This window comes from Pezoporus flaviventris, unplaced genomic scaffold, assembly GCF_033815535.1.
Source record: "Pezoporus flaviventris isolate CSIRO_AGI_PZ_B2104156 unplaced genomic scaffold, CSIRO_AGI_Pfla_v1 ptg000045l, whole genome shotgun sequence".
In the NCBI taxonomy this organism is placed as follows: Eukaryota; Metazoa; Chordata; class Aves; order Psittaciformes; family Psittacidae; genus Pezoporus; species Pezoporus flaviventris.
The window spans coordinates 336,262-355,977 of NW_026892593.1; the positions used below are offsets into that span (position 1 = coordinate 336,262).

Consider the following 19,716-nt stretch of genomic DNA (forward strand, 5'->3'; position numbering starts at 1 on the left):
GCCCTTCCAGTAAGGCTGTCACATAGCACACGACTCTGCTATTCCATCTGGGTAGGTTTGGGAGGGGAAAAAATCAACCACTCTCCTCACTTCTACTTCTTCCAGCTTTGTTTCAGTCTGGGAACTGTTGGTGTGCATTAGACATGCTCTGAGCAGTGTCTCCCTTTCAAATCCTTCAAAGACACTAGACAAAAGCACATGTATCAGTTTAGGAAGCAGAGGACACTACTTAGCCCCAGGAAGATGTGTTTAAACTCAGATTATGGGAATTTCAGGTGTGCAGAAAAGCCAAGCACAGATTTCACAGGCACTTACGGAGGCACTTCTCCATGCTATTGGATGAGGTGGTGCCAGTGTCTGACAGCAGCTGAGTACTGAGAATCAGTCACAGTTTTGCAGTAAGGCATTCTGGTGCAACCTCACCCTTGCCACCCGCAACAAGTCCTCAGGCAAATCGAATTGTTATGGTCAGTTTTGACCAACAGAATGAGAGCCTTGACAAAGTGAAATGATACTGAAATAAACAGCACCTTAACCTAGCAGTCTGATTCTTTGGGTGGCTGTTACTAGGTAATGGTAGCTTCTGGCAGCATCCTTTAGCTTTTCAGCCATCAGAGCCCCGGTCTGCTGACTCTCCCGAGGGAAGAGGACTCTATCAGCCTGTGGCAGTGGTGGAAACACATAGCTTTCCCTTCCCTACATTAGCAGAGAAAAAAAAGGCATTGTTCCCACATTCACTCTTTCTTCCCTATTCTCTATTTTTTTCTTTGAACCAAAGCAACACTTTTCAATTCAACATTTTCTTAGTTTAATTGCATCTGCAACTGTCATGGAACTTCACTTACCAATCAGCTTAACTTTAAGAAACAGTAAAGTTTAGGTATAAATGATACATTTTACACGTGTCACACAGCTAGACACAAAGTTAAAGCAAATGCTGCTCTCCTTGAAACACTCCTCTATAGAGCTTTGTTAAATTCAGGAGAGCAATACAGGTTTCGGAGGAGTTTGGCCATTCTCCTCCCAGCTGTGCAGGTACAGGAAGGGTTTTCAGTCATTATGGAGGAAGTCTGCCCTGTTGTCTAGCTGTGTCCTCACAGTACGTAAGCTTGAGGAGCTGTGCTTCTCTCTGTAAGGGGATTTCAGCCAGAAAACAGATAACTGTAAACTGCCCAGTACAAACCTGCACTGAGGGTCCACTCCCACTACATCTCCTTACTCTCTTCTCACCTCAGCTTCCACCAGGGCTTAAGATGTTGGAGCAAAGTGCTTATCCTCCCCAGCCCAGACATCAGCGTATTTCATGAGGCAGTGCTAAACCTGAAGATGCCGTCTCAGCTTCACATCATCCAGCTCTGCTTATCTTCCATCACCTTCTTCTCAGCCTAGCCGCTACCTAGGACACACACTGCTGCTTTCCACCAAGGCCATTATGCATCTTATAAGGAACGATTTTGCTACCTCTGCCGGCACTCCCTGGCCCATCAACTATGTTTGTTCTTCAGTGGAGGGTAAGGGTAGCCACACCGTAGCTATTAGGAAGATAAAAGCTTCAGTTAAGTCCCATAGAGATGCCTGTTAGACATGTAGACACATTAAATTAGGAATGACTGCTCTGTGAAGTCCCACAAATGTAATCTGCACTACACAAATAGCACTGTGCACGTAATGGGCCAGCTCCAGATTAGCTGCAATATTCTGTTTGTTGCTTGCAAAGAAGCTAGTGTTGGGATGACTTCCCAGAAGAAATTTTGTCTCCTCATTTAGTCTGCTATCCCACTTTTGCAAACATCCGCAGGCTCTGATTTTGGGGTTCTGTGCTCTGTTACTCACATCTCCCAGTACGCTATTCTCCTCAGCATGGTAAATGGACTATTTTAGCAATTTACAGTTCATGTTTGCTTATATAAAATATGTCAAATTATTGCATGAATAAAAGCATGTTGAGAAACACAATTGTCTTGGCTGTATTGAACTGTCAAGAAGCACTTCTTGCAAAGGTGTGACTTATCATGCAAGTCAGCTTGATGCCTACCAGGAATAGTGAGGCAAACCTACAGAATCTGGCAAGGCTGGAGAAGACTGAGGATAGAACAGGGCCAGGATAGACAAGTCAGAGCAGCAGCTTGCTCCCATCAGATAGTGTTAATCTTGAGCAGGATAAGATATATCAGGGCAAAGAGAGGGCTGGTCCCTGCACACACTGCCGAATTTTGCACCTATGGCTTGGATGTGTGAATGCTCTGTTCTGGGATCTGTAGAGCTGAGTTGTTGGTGTAGGGGCCGACTGGCTGCAGGGGCATGTCCCATCATCTTTAAATTCCGCCATCATAAATAACAGATCTCTGACTGCAAGCTCATGTTTGAGGAATATATACCTATTTTAGAGAAACTGAAAGGTACCAATGTGTTAAGTCTGCTGCATAGTAGGGGAAACAAAAATAACCCCCTGCTGTTAATTGACTGAGAAGGCTTTATGGATGTTTGTTGCGGTTTACAACTATACAAACAACATTTTCTAGACCAGTAAGTTATCTCATGGTCACTCTACTCTTTAAGAGTGACATGGACAAAGGCGAAACAAGGCAAGGCTGGCCTGAAATACATGGTAACTTCATACAGCTCCATCTTGCCTGCAGAGAGACAAGTGGCAGCAGGTCCCCACTGCTACAGGTTGACAGCCTGGATGCCAAATGCGTAACACAATGTGGCTGCAAAAAGGGTCGTGAAAACATGCACCAGAGAGAGGGAGTATTTCATCCTGGAAGGCAGGATCAGTATTTCAGAGATACCTACAAGCAAGCCATCTTGCTTTAATAATACTTACTGAGTCTTACAGCTAAAGCCTTCAAATCTAAGGGGCTGTGACCCCAAAGCTGCCAAGGCCAGTAATGGATGTTGTGTTGGGTCTGCGCTAAGCACATCCAGACAGGCAGCAGCAACAAGTCCCCTGGGGCCACCAGCCCCTGCCCCAGCTATGCCACAGTGCGGCCAGTCTCCAGCTCCCCACAGCCCTGCATATGGGAGGTGCCTGCTGCATAGGGCTGGAGCTGCAGGCGTTTATCAGCTTTAGTGAGACACAAGCAGCCCCAATGACCCAACACATCAAATCTCTCCCCTCCAGGCTGCAGAGCAACCTGTATTTTCAATTTCTGTTGCATGCCTTCTTCCCCCTTGCCCTGTAAGACAACACAAAATGAAACTGAAACAGCACTAAGACCAAAGCAGATTTTGTTTGGTTAAGTTTTATTCACATGTACAGGGGCAGTATCTCTTCTAACAATCCACATACTCCTACGGGTGTAATTTTGGTAAATCTTCTTTTGCCAAATGAGCACAGCTACCTATGGCTGTTTCACACCTCTGCCAGTGCTGAAGCAGCTGCCACTGGTGACAAGAAGTGGCTGAGCAAGAGACAGTAAATGTCAAGTGCTGGTGCATTGATCCTGTAACTCATCTGAGGTGGGGAGGATGCATCGGTACCCCTTTGTACCTCCCATTGCAAGGGTTGTGGTCTGGGTTTAGTAACGCATATAGATGCTGCTCCCAGCTGCCCACACCGCCAAGGGACAGAGGTGTCAGCTACTAAAAGCAGCATCTGACCTAAGAAATAGGCATTGAATGCTGAGACCCAAAAGAGGAATAGGAAAGTGACAAGTGAGAATGAACCCAAGGGAAAAAGCAAATTTGAGAGATGGCGTAAGGAGGAGGAAATGGTGTGCAAGTAACAGTAGTGGACATTAGTGGTCATACAGACATCAGTCAAATTCCCCTTTATATAAACTGGTTGGAACAAGCCAGTATAAAAAGAATTTCCATGGTACTAAGGAAACAAGGATGGACAAAGGACTAGCCATGGAAAATAATGAGGAAAAGGAAAGCAGTGAGAAACTAGCACACAAGAATAAAAAAGAACACCCAGAGCAGCCCAGACTGGGGTTAGTTTCCCCTGCTCATAACTGCTATCTTGTCAGCCTGGCACTGTTCAGCCTATTTTATCCTTCCTGCTCTTTTGCAGACCTGAGTGCTGAGCTGTTTGCACTTCACCCTGAGAGCTGTGATGTCCGTCAGTTGTTTAGGAAAAATAGTTTCTGAGATGTAAACACACGGAGATTGAACCAAGCTGTGTAATTTGGGACAAGTATCACATCAAAGCCCTTAAAACCTGGTGGGGGACAGCACAACCGCATTTAGGTCCAGAGTTTCAGTTAAAGCCCTTCTTCACGCTTGTGTTGAAGATCATTACATTAACATTTAGGTTAAGGCAGAATAAACGCTATAAGGACTCAGTCGTAATCCTTCCTATGAGCAGCTTTTGCAAATCCCACTCTGTCATTCCCACGGTCAAAAATGCAGTAAAACGCAGACATAAAGACGTCTCCTAAAATCCAGAGCAGACCATTGCGAGTCGGGATGTCAAGAGACTGAAAGCCGCTCATGCAGAAGGTTTGGTCTTCAATAGACTCCTGGAAGAGAAAGCACAAAGTGTCCTTGGGGTAGCCTGCTCCAGGCCCATCTAAAGAAGCAGGAAATACGGAACAGGGAGGCTGCAGATGCGCACCTTTATGATGTACTGCTCTGCTGTCAGCTTGTACTCATGGTGTCCAATCGTGAAGCTTATGTGAGGCAAACTGGACAGTCTTCTGCAGTCTACAAGAAACTGTGTGATGCACGGATTGAGGCGGGATAGGTTTGCCTTTTTTTTTAAGTATTGCCCTTTGAATACAAGACTTTAGCAGCAGGTAATAGCGAATTTGCTACAAGCAGCATCAGGATGACTTATGGCCCAACACTGCCCTCCAGCTTTCTAGCTCCTGCACTGGGTCAAACCAGCCTAGCAGCTCAGACTGCTGCACCAAAGCCCCAAGGAACCCAGTACTGATGAAAATCCTCGTGAGCCTCAGAAGAAATTAGGTGAAGGGAGACTGATGTGCCCCAGGTAGAACTCAGAAGCAAAATTGAGTGTGTGAGCCCCAGTGAATCCATTTCAGCAAGCAAAAGACTTGGACTGGATGGAGGGAACTGCCTCCAGCCTACGTAGGGAGCATTCACCCCACTCCCTCCCCTCACATCGTCATTTTAGGGGAAAAAAGCCAGTGAGGAATACAGTGCTTTGTGCTTACACACTGCTCTGAAGTGGGATTTAAAGATCAGAACTAAACTCTGGCATGGTCATTAATTCCCATAAGTAATACATCCACTTACAGTAATACAGAAGATAATTTCCTGGCCTTTCTTGTTATTTCATGAAACAACGGGTATGTTAAATGGCACTGCAGAATGCTCCAAGCCCCAGAGGGATCTTTGTGGAAACTGTAGTGTTTAAAGTCATTGTTTTAGAGACTTCCTAGAAGGAAGAATCTATTTTTGTTGCTGTTAAATCTGCTTTATGAAAACATACCTCTAAATCTTGTGTATATTTATCAGGTGTCATACCATTAGAACAAATAAATGATGGGATACAGAGGATAAGACTGAAAAAGCCAGTGTGATAGTTTGTAGGAGACAAGAAGCAAGACATTTTCATTTACATTTATTCATTCACATAGCTAGTATGTCCAGAATAAATTAATCCTTGCTGGTAAGAGATATAAGTTCTGGTAAAATCATTGATGGATGCACCCACTTATAGTGGGATAAATTTGAGCCTATATATTTAGCCTATCTGTGCTTGCTGCAAAAAGAGTCATAGAAAGTCTTGCTTTCAGGATGCTTTTTTGCAGAATCTGAGATGCTGGCTGAGTGTTCTTGTGTCAGCACTGGAGTATATAGACTTATACTGCCATGACCTGTTCCTGGTTTATATTATGCTAATATAAGTACATTGGAAATACACAAGTGCCACTCCAGGTCTTCCATTTACAAAAGGAGACAGATTAAAAGTCCACTTATGTCTTTGATCTTTGCAGAGCAACCATAACACTCAATGCTCTTCCAAGAGCAGTCGTGGGTCAGGATCAAGACAGCTAGCTGCAAAGTTGACAGAAGTCATACAGGGCAGCTTTACTTGGTGCACTGGAGCTGTGGTGATGTGGCGATTACCCATGGGAATCAGCCAAGGGCCAGCAATAAGGCATTTGAGTAAAAATAAGCTGCTCTTTCCCTGGCAGCAGGTGGATTTAGCCATCTCAGGCTTGCTAACTGAGTGCTTAGATGTTACAAGGGTTCAGTTACACCATGTGAAAACTGCCAGCAGGGAGATGCAAAGGGCAGCAGAGCGACATCCCAGCCTGGGATGGCAAGGCCATGGGAAAGCCTAAGCTACCTCAAGCAACTTCGGCTCATGCAAGCCCCCCCAAGACTGGTGCAGGGAGTCAGGGTTTGTAGGAGCAGGGTCACAGAGGCCATCAAATGGTACAACAAAGATGTTCTGTCCCACTGGAGGAGGAGGAGGTTCTCCTCAGAGGGCAGGCATGGTTGGGAGAGGGCAGGACTTGTGGCAGAGATGCAAGGGGGATGCAGGAGAGAGCAGAAGGGAAGAGAGGAAAACCAGTGAGGAGACAGAGGAAGAAGAGACAGAGAGGTCTGTCCAAGCACGTGGCCCATCTGCCAGGAGCCAGCGTGGTGAGTGACTCCCAAGAGCCCTGGCACGACACTGCTTGCTCCACTGCAAGCTGACAGTGAGAGGTCTTGTCAGTGAAGCCATTGTATGATGCAATTAAAATATCTTTCCCTTTTCATTTGATGCTGATGGGGCTGGCCATGGCAGCATCACTGGGGAGCCAATGTCTACAGCTGAGGACAGTGAAAATCCTCTGATTTTATGAAAGAGAATGATCTCTGATGTAGACTACAGATGGAGTCCTCAAACAGATTCCCCCATTACTTTCTTACGCGCTGGTACAGATGAGTATGGGAAAGGAAGTGGACATTTGTGAGGAGGGCTGAGGCAGCAAGGCAGATGGGTCAAAACCAGCTTGGTTGTGAGTTCAGTGCTGTCCTGGAAGCAAAGCTTTTGCTGGGACATTTCTGAGCTATTATTTTGGTTATTTTCCCACCCTATAATCTTTTTGCACCAAATACCAGTTTCTCTTCCTGTTTTCTGACTGGTTTCTGGCTCTATAGTTTTTACCTCTCCAGTACGTGATGGACTTGCCCCAATATACTCCTGTAATCGCCTGATTTGTGAAGAGGGGCCCGTGATAAGAGAAGTGCCTGAGTCAACGATGGCTTCACAGCCGTGGGAGCAAAATGCCACCCGGCCCTGGATCTTTATACTGCAAGCGAAAAACAAAGCATCTTTAAGCAAATGGCATGTACACTCTGACTGAAGCAGCACATTATTGCTAGCTAAAGTGCCAGAGTACGGACTAAGGTTAAAACTAGCTGCCAAGCTTTGCCAGTCTTTAAAGACAAGAATGTCTTTAGAAGCCAAGAAGGTAATAAAAGGAAACTGCATGAGGAAGATGTCCTGTCTGTGGACTCACTCTCTCAAGATTCCTACTGCCCTAATCATTTGCTGCCTGCAGATGAATTTGTTCTCACCCACAGGTATGTGTTGTCCTTGATTTACACAGCATGATGGAGGAGGAGCAAAGAGACACTGACTTTTTTGACCAAGGTTAACAGGAAAGATGAGAGCAAGACCCAGAGCTGGATTCTGTTCCTGTGTGCCTTGACCTCTTAACTGAATAGTCTACCAAGAGTCAACTTGACCACTGGTGTATCATACTAAAACATTTTAACATGCTCTGCCAGAAAACAGCCACCCGTATCTCAGCCGATTCAAAGAGCTAATATACCCCTGCCTCATTCTGGTGAAACCCCTCTTCTAAAGGCACAAGGGTAAAACACTGCAGCTGAGTCCTCCTGTATAACCAGGTGTTTCTGCCTGCAGGTTTTACCTGGGGAGGTGAATTCCACCAGATATTTCATACATACTTGTTCACGTGTATTTGCCAATAGCTTTTCTCGGTGACTGGAACCCAGTGGATTGAACCTTTGTAGAGAGAATGGTCTATCCCCCCCAGAATCAACTCACCACCATTCTCAGTGTCGTCTCCTCTGAAAGCAGAAGACAGGTTAACACAGACATGGGAGCGTGCCAGCAGACACTTAAAAAAGCAAAAGACAAACCACAGCCGTTCCTAAATTCAGGTATGGGAACTGAAAGGGATTATTTCTAACCTATAACTGCATATGTCCCATCTCAGAGCCTCCAAACAACCTCTGAGAAGATGTTCTGTAGGCTGCCAAGGACTGAGATAGGCAGCAGGAGCAGGCTGAGCCAGTTGCTGCTTTTGCCTCAGAATAAACAAAACAACAAAAAAAAAACCAATCAAAACCCAAGAAATGGGGAAAATTCCTTTCTTCAGTTGAAGCTTTATAAAGATGCATGGCTGTCAACAGTTAAAACAGATGTATTTCTCTTTTGGCAGTGTCGCTTTAAAGACTGACCTTTTCAGATAGAAAGAGAAGACCGGCTCCTCTACCAGCTGCTGGTTCATGATGCTGTCAAACACAGGCAGAGCATTGCCTACTATCAAGGAGGGGTATCCCAAGCCCAGCACACCATCAAAATGGGCAAGGGCGAAGGTTGTTCCTGGCTCAAACACTGACTCGCCAAAGTCCTGGCCCTTGATGGAGATGTTACTGATCTGTTTGGTACCAAAAAAAGAAAAACAACAATCCCAAAACAGTTGAAAGCAAAGACACCATCAATTAGAATACATTATCCACATTTCAGATCCATATGAATGGATTCATTCCTTTTATAAAGCCTGCACAATATCCTTAGGTGACTTGCATCAATAGAACAGGTGCTCATTTGGCAGGTAGGCTACATCAACTCCTTGTAATGCCTGGATTCTATGGCTGTTTGTTTATAAATCCAAGACAGGACCCAAGGAGACAAGCAGAAATGAAAAACAGAATCTTATGGGTTTGTCCTGGTAGCACAAAGCTGGAACAGCACCTTCACCTCTCAGCACCCAGCTTGCTGGGGCCTCCACCCTGCCCTTGCCTAAACCAGGTAAGGCTTTCCAGGGCAAAGCCAGAATGTGAACTGCCTTAAAACAGCTGACCTGGAGGCTGACACCCATTTGAGGTGGACACTTACCTGCAGCGTGTCTTTGCCAGCAATGCCCAGAAGCTGTCCCGTGCCATACTGCAAGGAGAAGGCTTCCCCACCGTGCTCGTACGAATCTGACAGAAAGGACTTAAATTTCTGGTGCACCCCTACACAAAACAAATGACATTTGTGCACCGAGGGGAGGTAATGGTGATGCACCTGCTCCCCAGTGCAGAACCAGATGAGATGCAAGAGGAAGGTGTTGATGGAGGTGGATGTGCCCTCCAGACAGCCCTATTTTTCTGTACCTTGGAGGTTACTTGGGGTTGTAAAGACAAATTAAAACAAAAATGGGCATTTTCACCAGTATTGGTAGCTCTCAGGTTTATTTTCATGCCCTTTACATTAGGTACCTCATGGTGCAGAAGGACCCATGGCAGTGCAGCCAGTGCCTGCCCTGGCTGTGGGGTGATGTGGAGGGACAGAGGAGCAAGCCAGGGAGGGGACAGTGACCCTCAGGGGTGCTCCAAATCTTCTCTTCCCAAATCCCTGCTGCAGGCAAGCTCCTTGGGAAAGGAGAAGTGTCCAAGGAACCCAAGACACAAAGCAAAAGGGAGAGTAACATTTCTTACTGCATGCTTCGCTGATACAATAAGCAGAAGGGACCCAAAAGTTGGAGGAGCCGGTGTCAAACACGACGGTGAACTTCTGGGGCGGTGTGCCGACACTCACAACTCCATAGTACTGTGCCTGGGGGGCAAACAACACAACCTGCTCTGGGCTGCACTGCTATTCCCGAGAAACAGGCAGACGTGGGAGCATCACACAATGCTTTCTCAGGGGGTTGGGTGCAATTTGAACATGAAGGCATGCACAGGGCACTGCGTGTGGCTCCAGGAGTGGCTGTGTGCAGCAGGTTTCACTCCAGCTGCATGCATAACAGTGCAGGATTTTTAAAGCCTGTTAAGCAAACACTCAGTTGGGTTCCCCCATGAAGTCAACAAGCCCCCTTGCACCAACTTCAGCAGTCAACTCCAAGACAAAACTCTCGCACAACCACACAGGCAGCTCCTTACTGATGTCAGTAAGAAACCAGTGGTGCAGAGACAGCATGACCGGCCTCTGTCAGCGTCAGAGGGCTCCAACCGATGGCACACTGTCACATGTGGCTGAGCTTTTTCCTTTGTAATTATCAGCTATTAGAAAGTCAAAAAATTGCTCTGTTGCACTGACTGTGTCTGATGAACTGAACAAATTCATCCAGTGGAAATGAGTGACCATTCCTGCATACCAGCTGAGGATAATCTGTGAATACGTGAGTGCTGAAGCGAAGAGCTTATCCACATCCCGAATACAAGTGTCTAAGTGCCCCTATCTGGCCCTGGAAGAGCATTTCAGCATTAAGAGGCCTATTTTTAGGAAGAGGCATTTCTGGAATTCAAGCGCAGATAGAAAAGCAATAGCCAGTGCCAAGCCTTTTGTAGCAATGCAAATATTTGAATGTGTATCTTCAAGAGCATACTTGTTAATACACTGAATATAGTTTCTGACCCCAGAGTTTAGGGTCTGGATGAGATAGTCATGAAAAGGCAAGCAAGTGCACCATTTAAGAGAACATACAGTAGGATTTTATTCCTTCCTGTATTAAACAAACCTTTATCAATTAATCTGCAAAGTGAGGCAGTTCTAAGACATGTACATCAAAAAGAAAAAACACAAACACCTTGCGCTGAAACCTCCACTAAAGTGTTCCTGGTGTTAGTTGGATATGCTGGGGAAGGGGGTGTGTTTTGTCCTTCTGAGATTTATCCCCTCTTTGATAAGCTTTAAAGCAGGCTGATATGTTTCAGTCTCCTTTATTCTCCTTTTACAGAAGAATACATCTTACACACATCTCTAGCTCACCTTGACATATTTCATTACAGCTCTCAAGTGTCAGGAAGTTCTTGCTGAATTAATTCAGCCTTCCCTTCCCTGCTCACATGCAGCCTCCACAATGTCTCTGCAACTTAGCTTTTCTTTACATAAGCATAACAGAAGGATCAAATAAAACAGAGAACAGAGACCATCCAAGAGGACAACACGCTAAACCCAGGAAAGACAATCTACAGAATGGCTGACCTGCTGACTTGCCTGTCTGAGATCCAATGGAACTCCTTTTTTACCTTTTTCAATTTAGGTAGTCAGTTCAGTCAGGTTAGTGTGAGAGCCAGGTCAGTCTCCAATATTTAATACACATTAAGCTCAGGAGATAAAAACAGACAAATAAAAACCCTACTTGGGTCTTTGCTATCACTGATTTATGACACCACATGGTCAAATAAATGAGATTTGGGGGATTTTTTTTATACCATGCAAACATCCAAGTTTCTGATAAATAGAATACAGCTAAATGAAGCAATCAAGTTCTGCCACAAAAAAAAAAAAAAGCAGTCCTGAACACAGATTGATACAGGCAAACCTACATTAGTCCGGATTCTCAATCAAGTCCAATCCAGATCTACACAAAAATGAAACTTGTCAGAGAACTACCACTGCTAGACTACATCAGCTTTCTACACAGGTCCCATGCTAACCTGGATCTAGACATGTGATATTTTGCAGACTAGCAGACTATTTTGTATGATCGAATACCTAGTGATATTATGATCTAATAGTGTAGAGCAGCAAGCCACCTCAAGCCCTATATATTCATTGAGAGACTAGATTTGAAATGTGCTGGAAAAAAATAAAGCATCTTCGAGAGAACAACAAATCCTTACGATTGTATTACCAAAACTGTACTTACATTCATGTAATCATACAGCCTTTCTGAAGCAGTTCCAACTGATAAAGCAATATCTGCAGGGAAGCAATGCAGGTACCTCCGGGCAAAAATGTCAGGGTGGTGATTCCTCCAAAACTCCTCTAATTCTCCCTTTTCTTTCAGCTGTTTCTTGATAGATTTGAATCGAATGAGGGGGATTCTACAGAAACAACATAAATGCACAAAAATTCACTGGGTCTCCTTTCTAGAGCTCTCATACACTCTTTTATTGTTAAATTTGCTTATTTTTTGAGACCTCAAGTAGCAACCCTGGAAAGCATCTCAAACGTGCCAGTGATGCTAGATGCATTTTCTTACCGTTCCAGGGCCAGGGTTAACGGGACATAAAGCACAGCCAACAGCATCACCCGCATGGCTCCAAGCAGGTCAGAGTCTAACAACACTCATTTACTCAGAAGTCCCTTTTTTATAGCCCGTTGTCAGCAGAGGGCTGTTCGCCAGGTCAATCAATCACAGGAGGTCAGTGCTTTGGCAGAAAAGTGATTCATTTGCTCTCAGAGTAACCGCTGGATTGTGCAAATAGCAGTGTCCAGGGGAGCTACTAAGACAGATGACCAGGGCACAGTGTAGACCAAATAGACATTTTATTTGTAGACCAAATAAACATTTTATTAACAATCCTTAGTGTCATTTACATAAATACATGGTATGAGCTTGGCTACTGTTAGGATGGGAAAGAGGAGGTGGTCCAGGAACTTGCCTGGTTCCCTCCAAGTAAGCTTCTTTTCAAGGTTATTTTAGTGACAAGCAGCCCAGATGTGTCCAATGCAGAGAAAGAGGACATAACATGTAACCATTTCCCTTTTACATGGAGGTATTTCAGCAGGGCATGTGATAGGGTTATGACAAGTCATCCCTTAACAACTGAAGCTTAATTCCCTATTTATGGGAGAGCTCCAGGCTAAACATAAATATGACTGCCACATGAAAAAATGGGGATCGAAAGTAAAAACCATGACAGGCTGCAACACACAGTAATAAACAGCCAGTGGCTTTGTGCGGGTTTCAGCAAGACACTTGGAAGCGCTTGCTCGGGTTTATTTTCCTGCGAGTTTCCTGAGGTTAGCGGTTCCCACCCCTGCCTGACACTTGGATCCAACTCCAACTGGCGGAAAAGTCACGGTGTCGAAGAGGCTGATCTGACAGAGAGCAACCCCAAACCCATTAACTGCCTGCGAGGAAGCTCAGCGTTGAGACTGTGAGTTACTAGTGAGACATTCTGTATCTTTCCTCTGCATGAGGAAGCGCAGTGAGCAATCACATGCTGCAGCCTGGCATGCAACAAAGCTAAATGTGAATAATCAGCCTGTTTTGTTCAAAGGCCTATGCTAGGATGCCGGGAAAAGAGCAATGACAACTTTTTCCCTGGAATACATCACTTATTTCAGATGAACTGCTCACCACATGAGGGTGAACTGGAATTCAGTACCTTCCCAAAAAAGAGAGCAGATGTTTCGCACAGTGAAGAGTGAATGTCAAGAACATGGAGGAGGCAGGAGTCATCATCTGCTCTAGCAGCAATGCTCCAGTCAAGAAAAAACAGGAAAAAAAACCAAACACACAGTGTTTTGCCTTAAAATAAACTAATTCAGAGCTCTAGTCTTTAGTCCCCTGGATTTTGAGACACACATTCTACTTTTTCAAACTTACCTGCAAAAGCATGAGGGCTACAGAAACTCAGCAAAGGCTGTTGTCCAGAGCTGTGTGCAGAGCTTTGGATCTGAAAAAGCACCAGCAGCTCTAGTCTTAATTTACATAAAAAATACTAAAATCTAAAAATCACAGCTTTTACATTGGTTTCCATTTTACTGCGATTGGTCTTTAATTCCTTAGCCCTGAGCAGCATTCCCTGTTTCTTGCAAACTCAGAGGTTTTACACAAGTTCTCAGCAAGCAATTATATTTTCTGCCCCACAGCTGTCCCAGCCACCGAGCTGCAGGAGTTGGGTGCTGGCAGTGAGGACAGTGAGCAATAGCTGTGGTCATCTGTGAACTTCCAGGGAGCAAAGGCATTTCTCAAGGAGCCTACATGCGCCACCTGATGCGCAGCAGAGCAGATGTCATGCCCCCTGGTAGAGCAGTGTCACTTTGACAAGAGCAAGACAACGTCTGTGCTGAGTACCTTTATCACTTGAACTTTTCCTCAAATGCCACAAATGCTTCTGGGAAGTCATTAATGTTCATATTGGAGGGCATCAGGATAACTGAAGACACGAAATGGCTTTCAAAACACCGCCCTGGGTCTGGTGAGGGGACTGCCTTTGCCTTAGAGCCTCCATTGAGTCGCTGGTTCTCAGAAAGCTCAAGATTATTCATTTATTGCAAATGTAGCCCTTTGTTGTCTCACCACACAAAGGTTATAGTTTCCCCAAATACTCTGATCTCACCGTGTGTTCCAAGCAGACATTCATTTCGCCAACAGAGGTACAAAATGCGGCAACAGAAGGTCATCGTGACTTATTTTGATAAGCTGGAATAATGATTAAACTACAATGCAAAGGATCCCCAAGTTGTTTGCAGCTTAAAAGTTCCAGTAGAAATAATTCAAGTAGAAAAAAAAATGTAAGTACGTGTGCCTATAAACATAAGGTGTACTGCAAAGTTGTTTCTCTCCATATGGATTATTAAGGAAAATATGACTAAACAAAGCAGCTGATACACTTTTACCTAGGCTTTTTTGTTGTCCTGATCGGCAGGGTATCTGATGAGATTTGTCTAAGGGACATGTCTTTGCTATGAATGTTAATTCATTATTATTTATGCCAAATGCATTTGATTTTCAACCCCTCTAGCCTACAGTACCTTACAGGGCAGGGAGCTTTGCATTTAGAAGGTGCCACAGCTCCTCGGAAATGGAAACATATACAAAAACCATGAGGGCCATGGGTCTATTTTCTTATCAGTCAGATGACATTCCAGGGTACCTGCTTGGGAAAGGATGCCCTGTGAACTCTGGGAATGAATGACAGGACCCCCACAGCAGTCCTCTGCCAGGGTGTGTAGTGCTCAAGCAGTAAGGTGGCTTCTCTGAGGTGCTCATTCAGTGTGAAGCAGCTGGTGCTGTTGGGACGCTATGCCCAGCATGTCCCGCCTTCTGTCATGACAGCAAGTATTTTCAGCGCCTCTCTTCCACAGCACAGCCACAGATGACTGCGGCATATCTTTGTTCTCCAGGCTTGATACTCTGCCCAGCTTCTCCATCCAAAACCTACTTCATGGCGTTCACGTTACAGCACTCACTGTTCTCTGTCTTGCAGCAACACTAGTTCCCAGATGTTCTCTCTGTTGTCCTCCCCCAGGAAACCCTCCTTACATTTCATAGCATCATTGCTGCATGGCACAGACACATCTTGCACAGAAAAGACTAGTAAACATCCTACAGCATACATTTGATTGATAGCTAAGAGCTGCTTTACTCTGGAAAACAAGTGCCAGTAGAGAGCTCTCTATTCCCAGATGTGACCAGAGATCAGAGGCCACCTCAACTGTGTGATATTGCCTTTTTCTCAATCTTTTGTTTACTCTGCCTTTTGTTTTTCCAAGAATATGTGACTCTCAGCAATCATGTATTTTGGTTGTGTAGAATGTAACACCCAGAAACCTACTGCAGGTTCTTGGAAGAAAGTATCTTCCCTAAATTACGGTAAGCGTGGAAAATGACAGCAACAAGCTGTAGGTATATCAAAGTAGAGAGCCAGCTGCTGGAAAGGCCATTTCACTTTAAAACAGGAGAAGGCTCACTTGGTGGAGACCTTAGAGCAGCCTTCCAGTACCTGAGGGGGTCCTACAACAAATCTGGAGAGGAACTTTTTACAAGGGCATGTAGTGATAGGACAAGGAGGAATGGCTTTAAACTGAAAGAGCGTGGTTTTAGATTAGACATGAGGAAGAAATTCTTTACTGTGAGGGTGGTGAGATGGTGGAAGAGGTTGCCCACAGAAGCTGTGGTTCTGAGCAACCTGGTCTAGAGGAAGGTGCCCCTGCCCATGGCAGGGGGATTGGAACTGGATGATCTTTAAGGTCCCTTCCAACCCAAACCAGTCTATGATTCTATGAAAACATTCTGTCAGTTTTCATACCCAAAGGTCATAGTAAAGCTATGTCCAACACACAGGTAGGATAATCCCCAGGAAAACTTAAAACAGAAGCAGTTCAAAAAGTCAAAGTATACAGAGGTGCCTGCACATGGGAATTCAAGATTTCCTCCTAGAAATCAGAGGTGCTCCTGACCTGAACAGCAATGAGTCTTGCTGAGAGAAGGAGGGGAACAGTTTACACTGTCACATCTAAATAGTCATAATTCTTAACATTGTATGTATCTCACTCATACCAAGTGAGAATCTGGATGGAATTAAATTCATGGGAGTTTCTTTTCAGGTTTTGGTAGGAACACAGGGACTGCAGTAGCACAGTTGGAAGGTGGCCGGAGGACAGCGTTGGCAGGTTGTGATAGTGAGCATATTAAACAGGGGTTCAGATAAGATGTAAAACATAATGTAATGAGAAAGGCCCTACAAAGTCAAGAGTGCCAGGAGCTATAGTAAACACCATTAAATTAGGAACATAAATAGTAGAACAGCTCAAGATAGCAGTTTGCCAAGTATTTGTGTTAAAGCTTTAAGATAAGCACTGGGTGGCAAGTTACACTCTGAAATTATGCATTTGGCACCTTGCAAAGTAAATCCCTAGAAGTGCCACCCGTCTGGAAAGTCAGTCGAGCCCTGACAGGTATTTTAAACACCAATTCGATTACGTCCGATGTTTCCGCTGAAGGTCTCATGAAAGCTAAACATCTGAGTTTAGAAATCTGGTCTTCTGCGCTGTTTACTCTTCCAAGCTAATCCCTGCAGAGAGCACTGGCTGCACAGACAGCACAGCCAGAGCAAGAAGTTAGGGGCTGGGGCACTGGGGAGATGGGCTGGGGCAAAATCAGTGAGCATTTACAGTGTGCATTGCAGGAAGAGGCAAGAAGGAATGTTGTTGGGGAGGGGCGAGCAGGAGCGTGTGTGAGAGAGGGAGACCCGCACTCTGCATCGTCCTGTCTGTAATCCCCATCACCAAACACTCATTTGGTTATCAGAAATGTTTCAGAGCCCTTGAGATTAACGGCTGGTGCCATGTAAACAGAGCCTTATATTGGGAAGACAGAGTTACTGGCAGGCCAGTGCACAGGCGGGCTCCTGTCCCGTACATACACTCCCAGCCATCCCCAAAGAAAAGTCACAGGATGGGCAACAGTCTGAAAGCCGTAGTTGCTTTTGTGCCCTCCAACGAGTGCCAGAAGTACCTCGTGGAAGACCTAGAAGAGATGCCAGTGGATAAAATGGTGGATCTGAGCGGCAGCCAGCTGAGGCGGCTGCCTCTGCACATTTGCTCTTTTAGGGAACTGGTTAAGCTGTACCTGAGTGACAACAACCTGAACCATCTGCCTCCGGAACTGGAGCAGCTGCAAAACCTGCAGATCCTGGCCCTGGACTTCAACAACTTCAAAGCACTGCCCCTGGTCGTGTGCACGCTGAAGCAGCTGTGCATCCTCTACCTGGGCAACAACAAGCTCTGCAGCCTGCCCCTTGAGCTCCGTCTACTGCAGAATCTCAAGACCCTCTGGATCGAGTCCAACTGCCTGCAGTACCTGCCCGAGGTGGTGTGCGAGTTGACTCTGCTCAAGACCCTGCATGCTGGCTCTAATGCGCTGCGCACGCTCCCCACGCAGCTGCAGTACCTGCAGGAGCTGCGCACCATCTGGCTGTCGGGCAATCTGCTGTCTGAGTTCCCCGCTGTGCTCCTGGACATGCCTTTCCTGGAGGTGATCGACGTGGATCGCAACTCTATCCGGTTCTTCCCCAGCCTGGCTCACCTCCCCGGTCTGAAGTTAGTGATCTATGACCATAACCCCTGCAGGAACGCACCCAAAGTGGCCAAAGGAGTTCGCAGGGTGGGGAGGTGGTCAGAGGAGACTCCTGAACCCCGAAAGCGGTCCGGGGCAGTGGTAGAAATTCCACTCGATGAGAGACCATCGCCACCTCCTGCCATCAAGCCTGAGCTGGAAGTCGAGCCCTGTTGATGCTTCACTCTGGCAAAGGTGGCAGTGCACTCACACCACCACCCAGCCTCTACTTCTTTCTCCCTTGCTTGCTGGCATCCAGGGAGCCCCACACTGCCTTGCTAGTCTTCGGGAGTAGGTGCACCAGCTTGAAGCTAGATGAGAGCAAAACCCTCTTGTACAGTCACCTGTTTTGCACAGCACCCAGCACTCTCTAGAGCAAAGGCTTCATCATCTTCCCCCTCCACCCATGTGGGGACCACTCAGAGGTGGCAGCAAAGATGAGACAGTTCAGATGTCTTCCATGGGTGGACTGTGCAGAGCACGAATGGACTTGCTACTCTTCATCCATGGGCTCACCCTTCTCCCCTCCACCTTGCTGAGGTGTCTGAGCTCAGCTGGATGCCACTGTTCAAGGTGATTGCTTCTGAGTCACTGCAGTAAAGTAAGCACAGCATTTGTCTCAAATGCCTTATCTGAAACACAGGAACAGCTTGAAGGTTTCCCTCCCTGCCGTGTGGGAAGCTGTAGCAGAGCCCTGGCTGTGCTATCAAGGAAACAGTGCGTATGTACCAGCAAGCTCTCCTCTTACCAGTGCAGCCTTCTTCCTGGAAAATTTGCAACCACCCTTGTTTTGTTATTGCCAAGCAGCATTCTAAATGATGGTGAGGAAAGCAACAGGCTTTGCTGCTAGTTTCTGTTACCAACAACATTGCCATTAAGGGTAGCTTTACACACCAAGTTCTCATGCAGTAGCAAAGAAGAAAATCAAAGCCTGACTAAAACAGAAACACCACAAGAGCTGTAAAGGTAAACTTGCATGAATAAAGCCCTGGGCTGGGAGCCTGCTGTTACACACTTGCACCTAACTTGAAGCTGGGGCAAACTTCACTCCGTTGATTTCAGCTGGGTATTTCTGCAGCTGTAACTCAGACAAGTTCAGATCCCCTTCAAAACGCACTGAACTCTTTTTTCATTGTATGTTTTGCTTTCATTGTTTAACACAGAACTCTGGCTCAAAATGACATGTTTAGCTTTTGATTCCACAGCACAGATCACTGAGTTTGGTAGAAGACAGCTTCTAAAGATGGTGGGGAGCCTGTGGCGGCACGTAACAGCCACTTCCCTCTCTGCCTCACTCGAGTGGAACTGTCTCACCAGCGCAGCCTGCAGCAGCGGCAGTTGACTTCCCAGAACAGAATTGAGCCAGTGCCAGTTCGTGACTGCTTAATGTCATTTACATGCTTGAAAAATGATCTGGAAACACATAGCCTCTGCTAGCACTTGCTGTCTTGTTAAATGAAGTCTGAATTTAGATCTGGCTGGCACCCATGTAGCATGTAGTCAAATTAAACAAAGTACACTAACAAACACCTCAGTGAGTTAAAACAGCCTTCTTTGGAATTAATCAAATTCTCTTTCCAAATTCTTTATCTAACCTGTTTCTTCCCAGAGGATTACTCAGCAGGACAAATGTTTTGGGCTTTTTTAACATCCAAGTTCAATGGCTTACTCCCTATGGAACTAATCTGGTATTTTACTTGTCTGAGCAGGTGGGCAAGAAGGTGCTTTCACTTGCTGGTCAGCGGTTGTATTTCAATGTAGCATTCCTAACACATATTGTCGCTTTTGGAGATCTGAAGATGTAAGTTTAAGTTTGGAGGAGTGTTCTGTAAACAGACTCGCTTTTGTTTCAGGAAACCTAATGAGAAAAATGTTTGCATAGATAATTTGAAATCAAGAAAGTACTCTTGCTGCTTTGGCAGCCTTGCCCTGGTGTCTGCCAAGGTACTGCATTATCCTTGCAGGGCCAGAAGGGTCACAGCTGGCTCAGCTC

The 19,716-nt window shown here is 45.7% G+C and overlaps 2 protein-coding genes across 2 annotated transcripts; one reads left to right on the forward strand and one right to left on the reverse strand.

Annotated features, from left to right (window-relative positions):
- Positions 1–3,229: 3,229 nt before the first annotated feature.
- On the reverse strand, positions 3,230–12,959 carry LOC133276410 (cathepsin E-A-like). Its single transcript, XM_061467139.1, has 9 exons — positions 12,135–12,959; positions 11,799–11,976; positions 9,643–9,760; positions 9,059–9,177; positions 8,398–8,597; positions 7,882–8,004; positions 7,073–7,217; positions 4,562–4,660; positions 3,230–4,466 (listed from the first exon to the last, which is right to left on the reverse strand). Exons 1-9 carry the CDS (start codon positions 12,188–12,190, stop codon positions 4,287–4,289), a joined length of 1,218 nt encoding a protein of 405 aa, XP_061323123.1. The 5' UTR covers positions 12,191–12,959; the 3' UTR covers positions 3,230–4,286.
- Positions 12,960–17,063: 4,104 nt separating this feature from the next.
- On the forward strand, positions 17,064–17,900 carry LRRC10 (leucine rich repeat containing 10). The gene has a single exon (XM_061467142.1). The coding sequence runs from the start codon at positions 17,064–17,066 to the stop codon at positions 17,898–17,900; it is 837 nt and encodes a 278-aa protein (XP_061323126.1).
- Positions 17,901–19,716: the final 1,816 nt, after the last annotated feature.

Coding starts and splice junctions, on each gene's coding strand:
- LRRC10 (XM_061467142.1), top strand. CDS start 17,064: ATGGGCAACAGTCTGAAAGCCGTAGTTGCTTTTGTGCCCTCCAACGAG.
- LOC133276410 (XM_061467139.1), bottom strand. CDS start 12,190: ATGCGGGTGATGCTGTTGGCTGTGCTTTATGTCCCGTTAACCCTGGCC. Junction 9,178..9,642: donor TTGTATCAGCGAAGCATGCA/GTAAGAAATGTT, acceptor TGTTTTGTGTAG/GGGTGCACCAGAAATTTAAG. Junction 8,005..8,397: donor TTCTCTTTCTATCTGAAAAG/GTCAGTCTTTAA, acceptor TTCTGCTTTCAG/AGGAGACGACACTGAGAATG.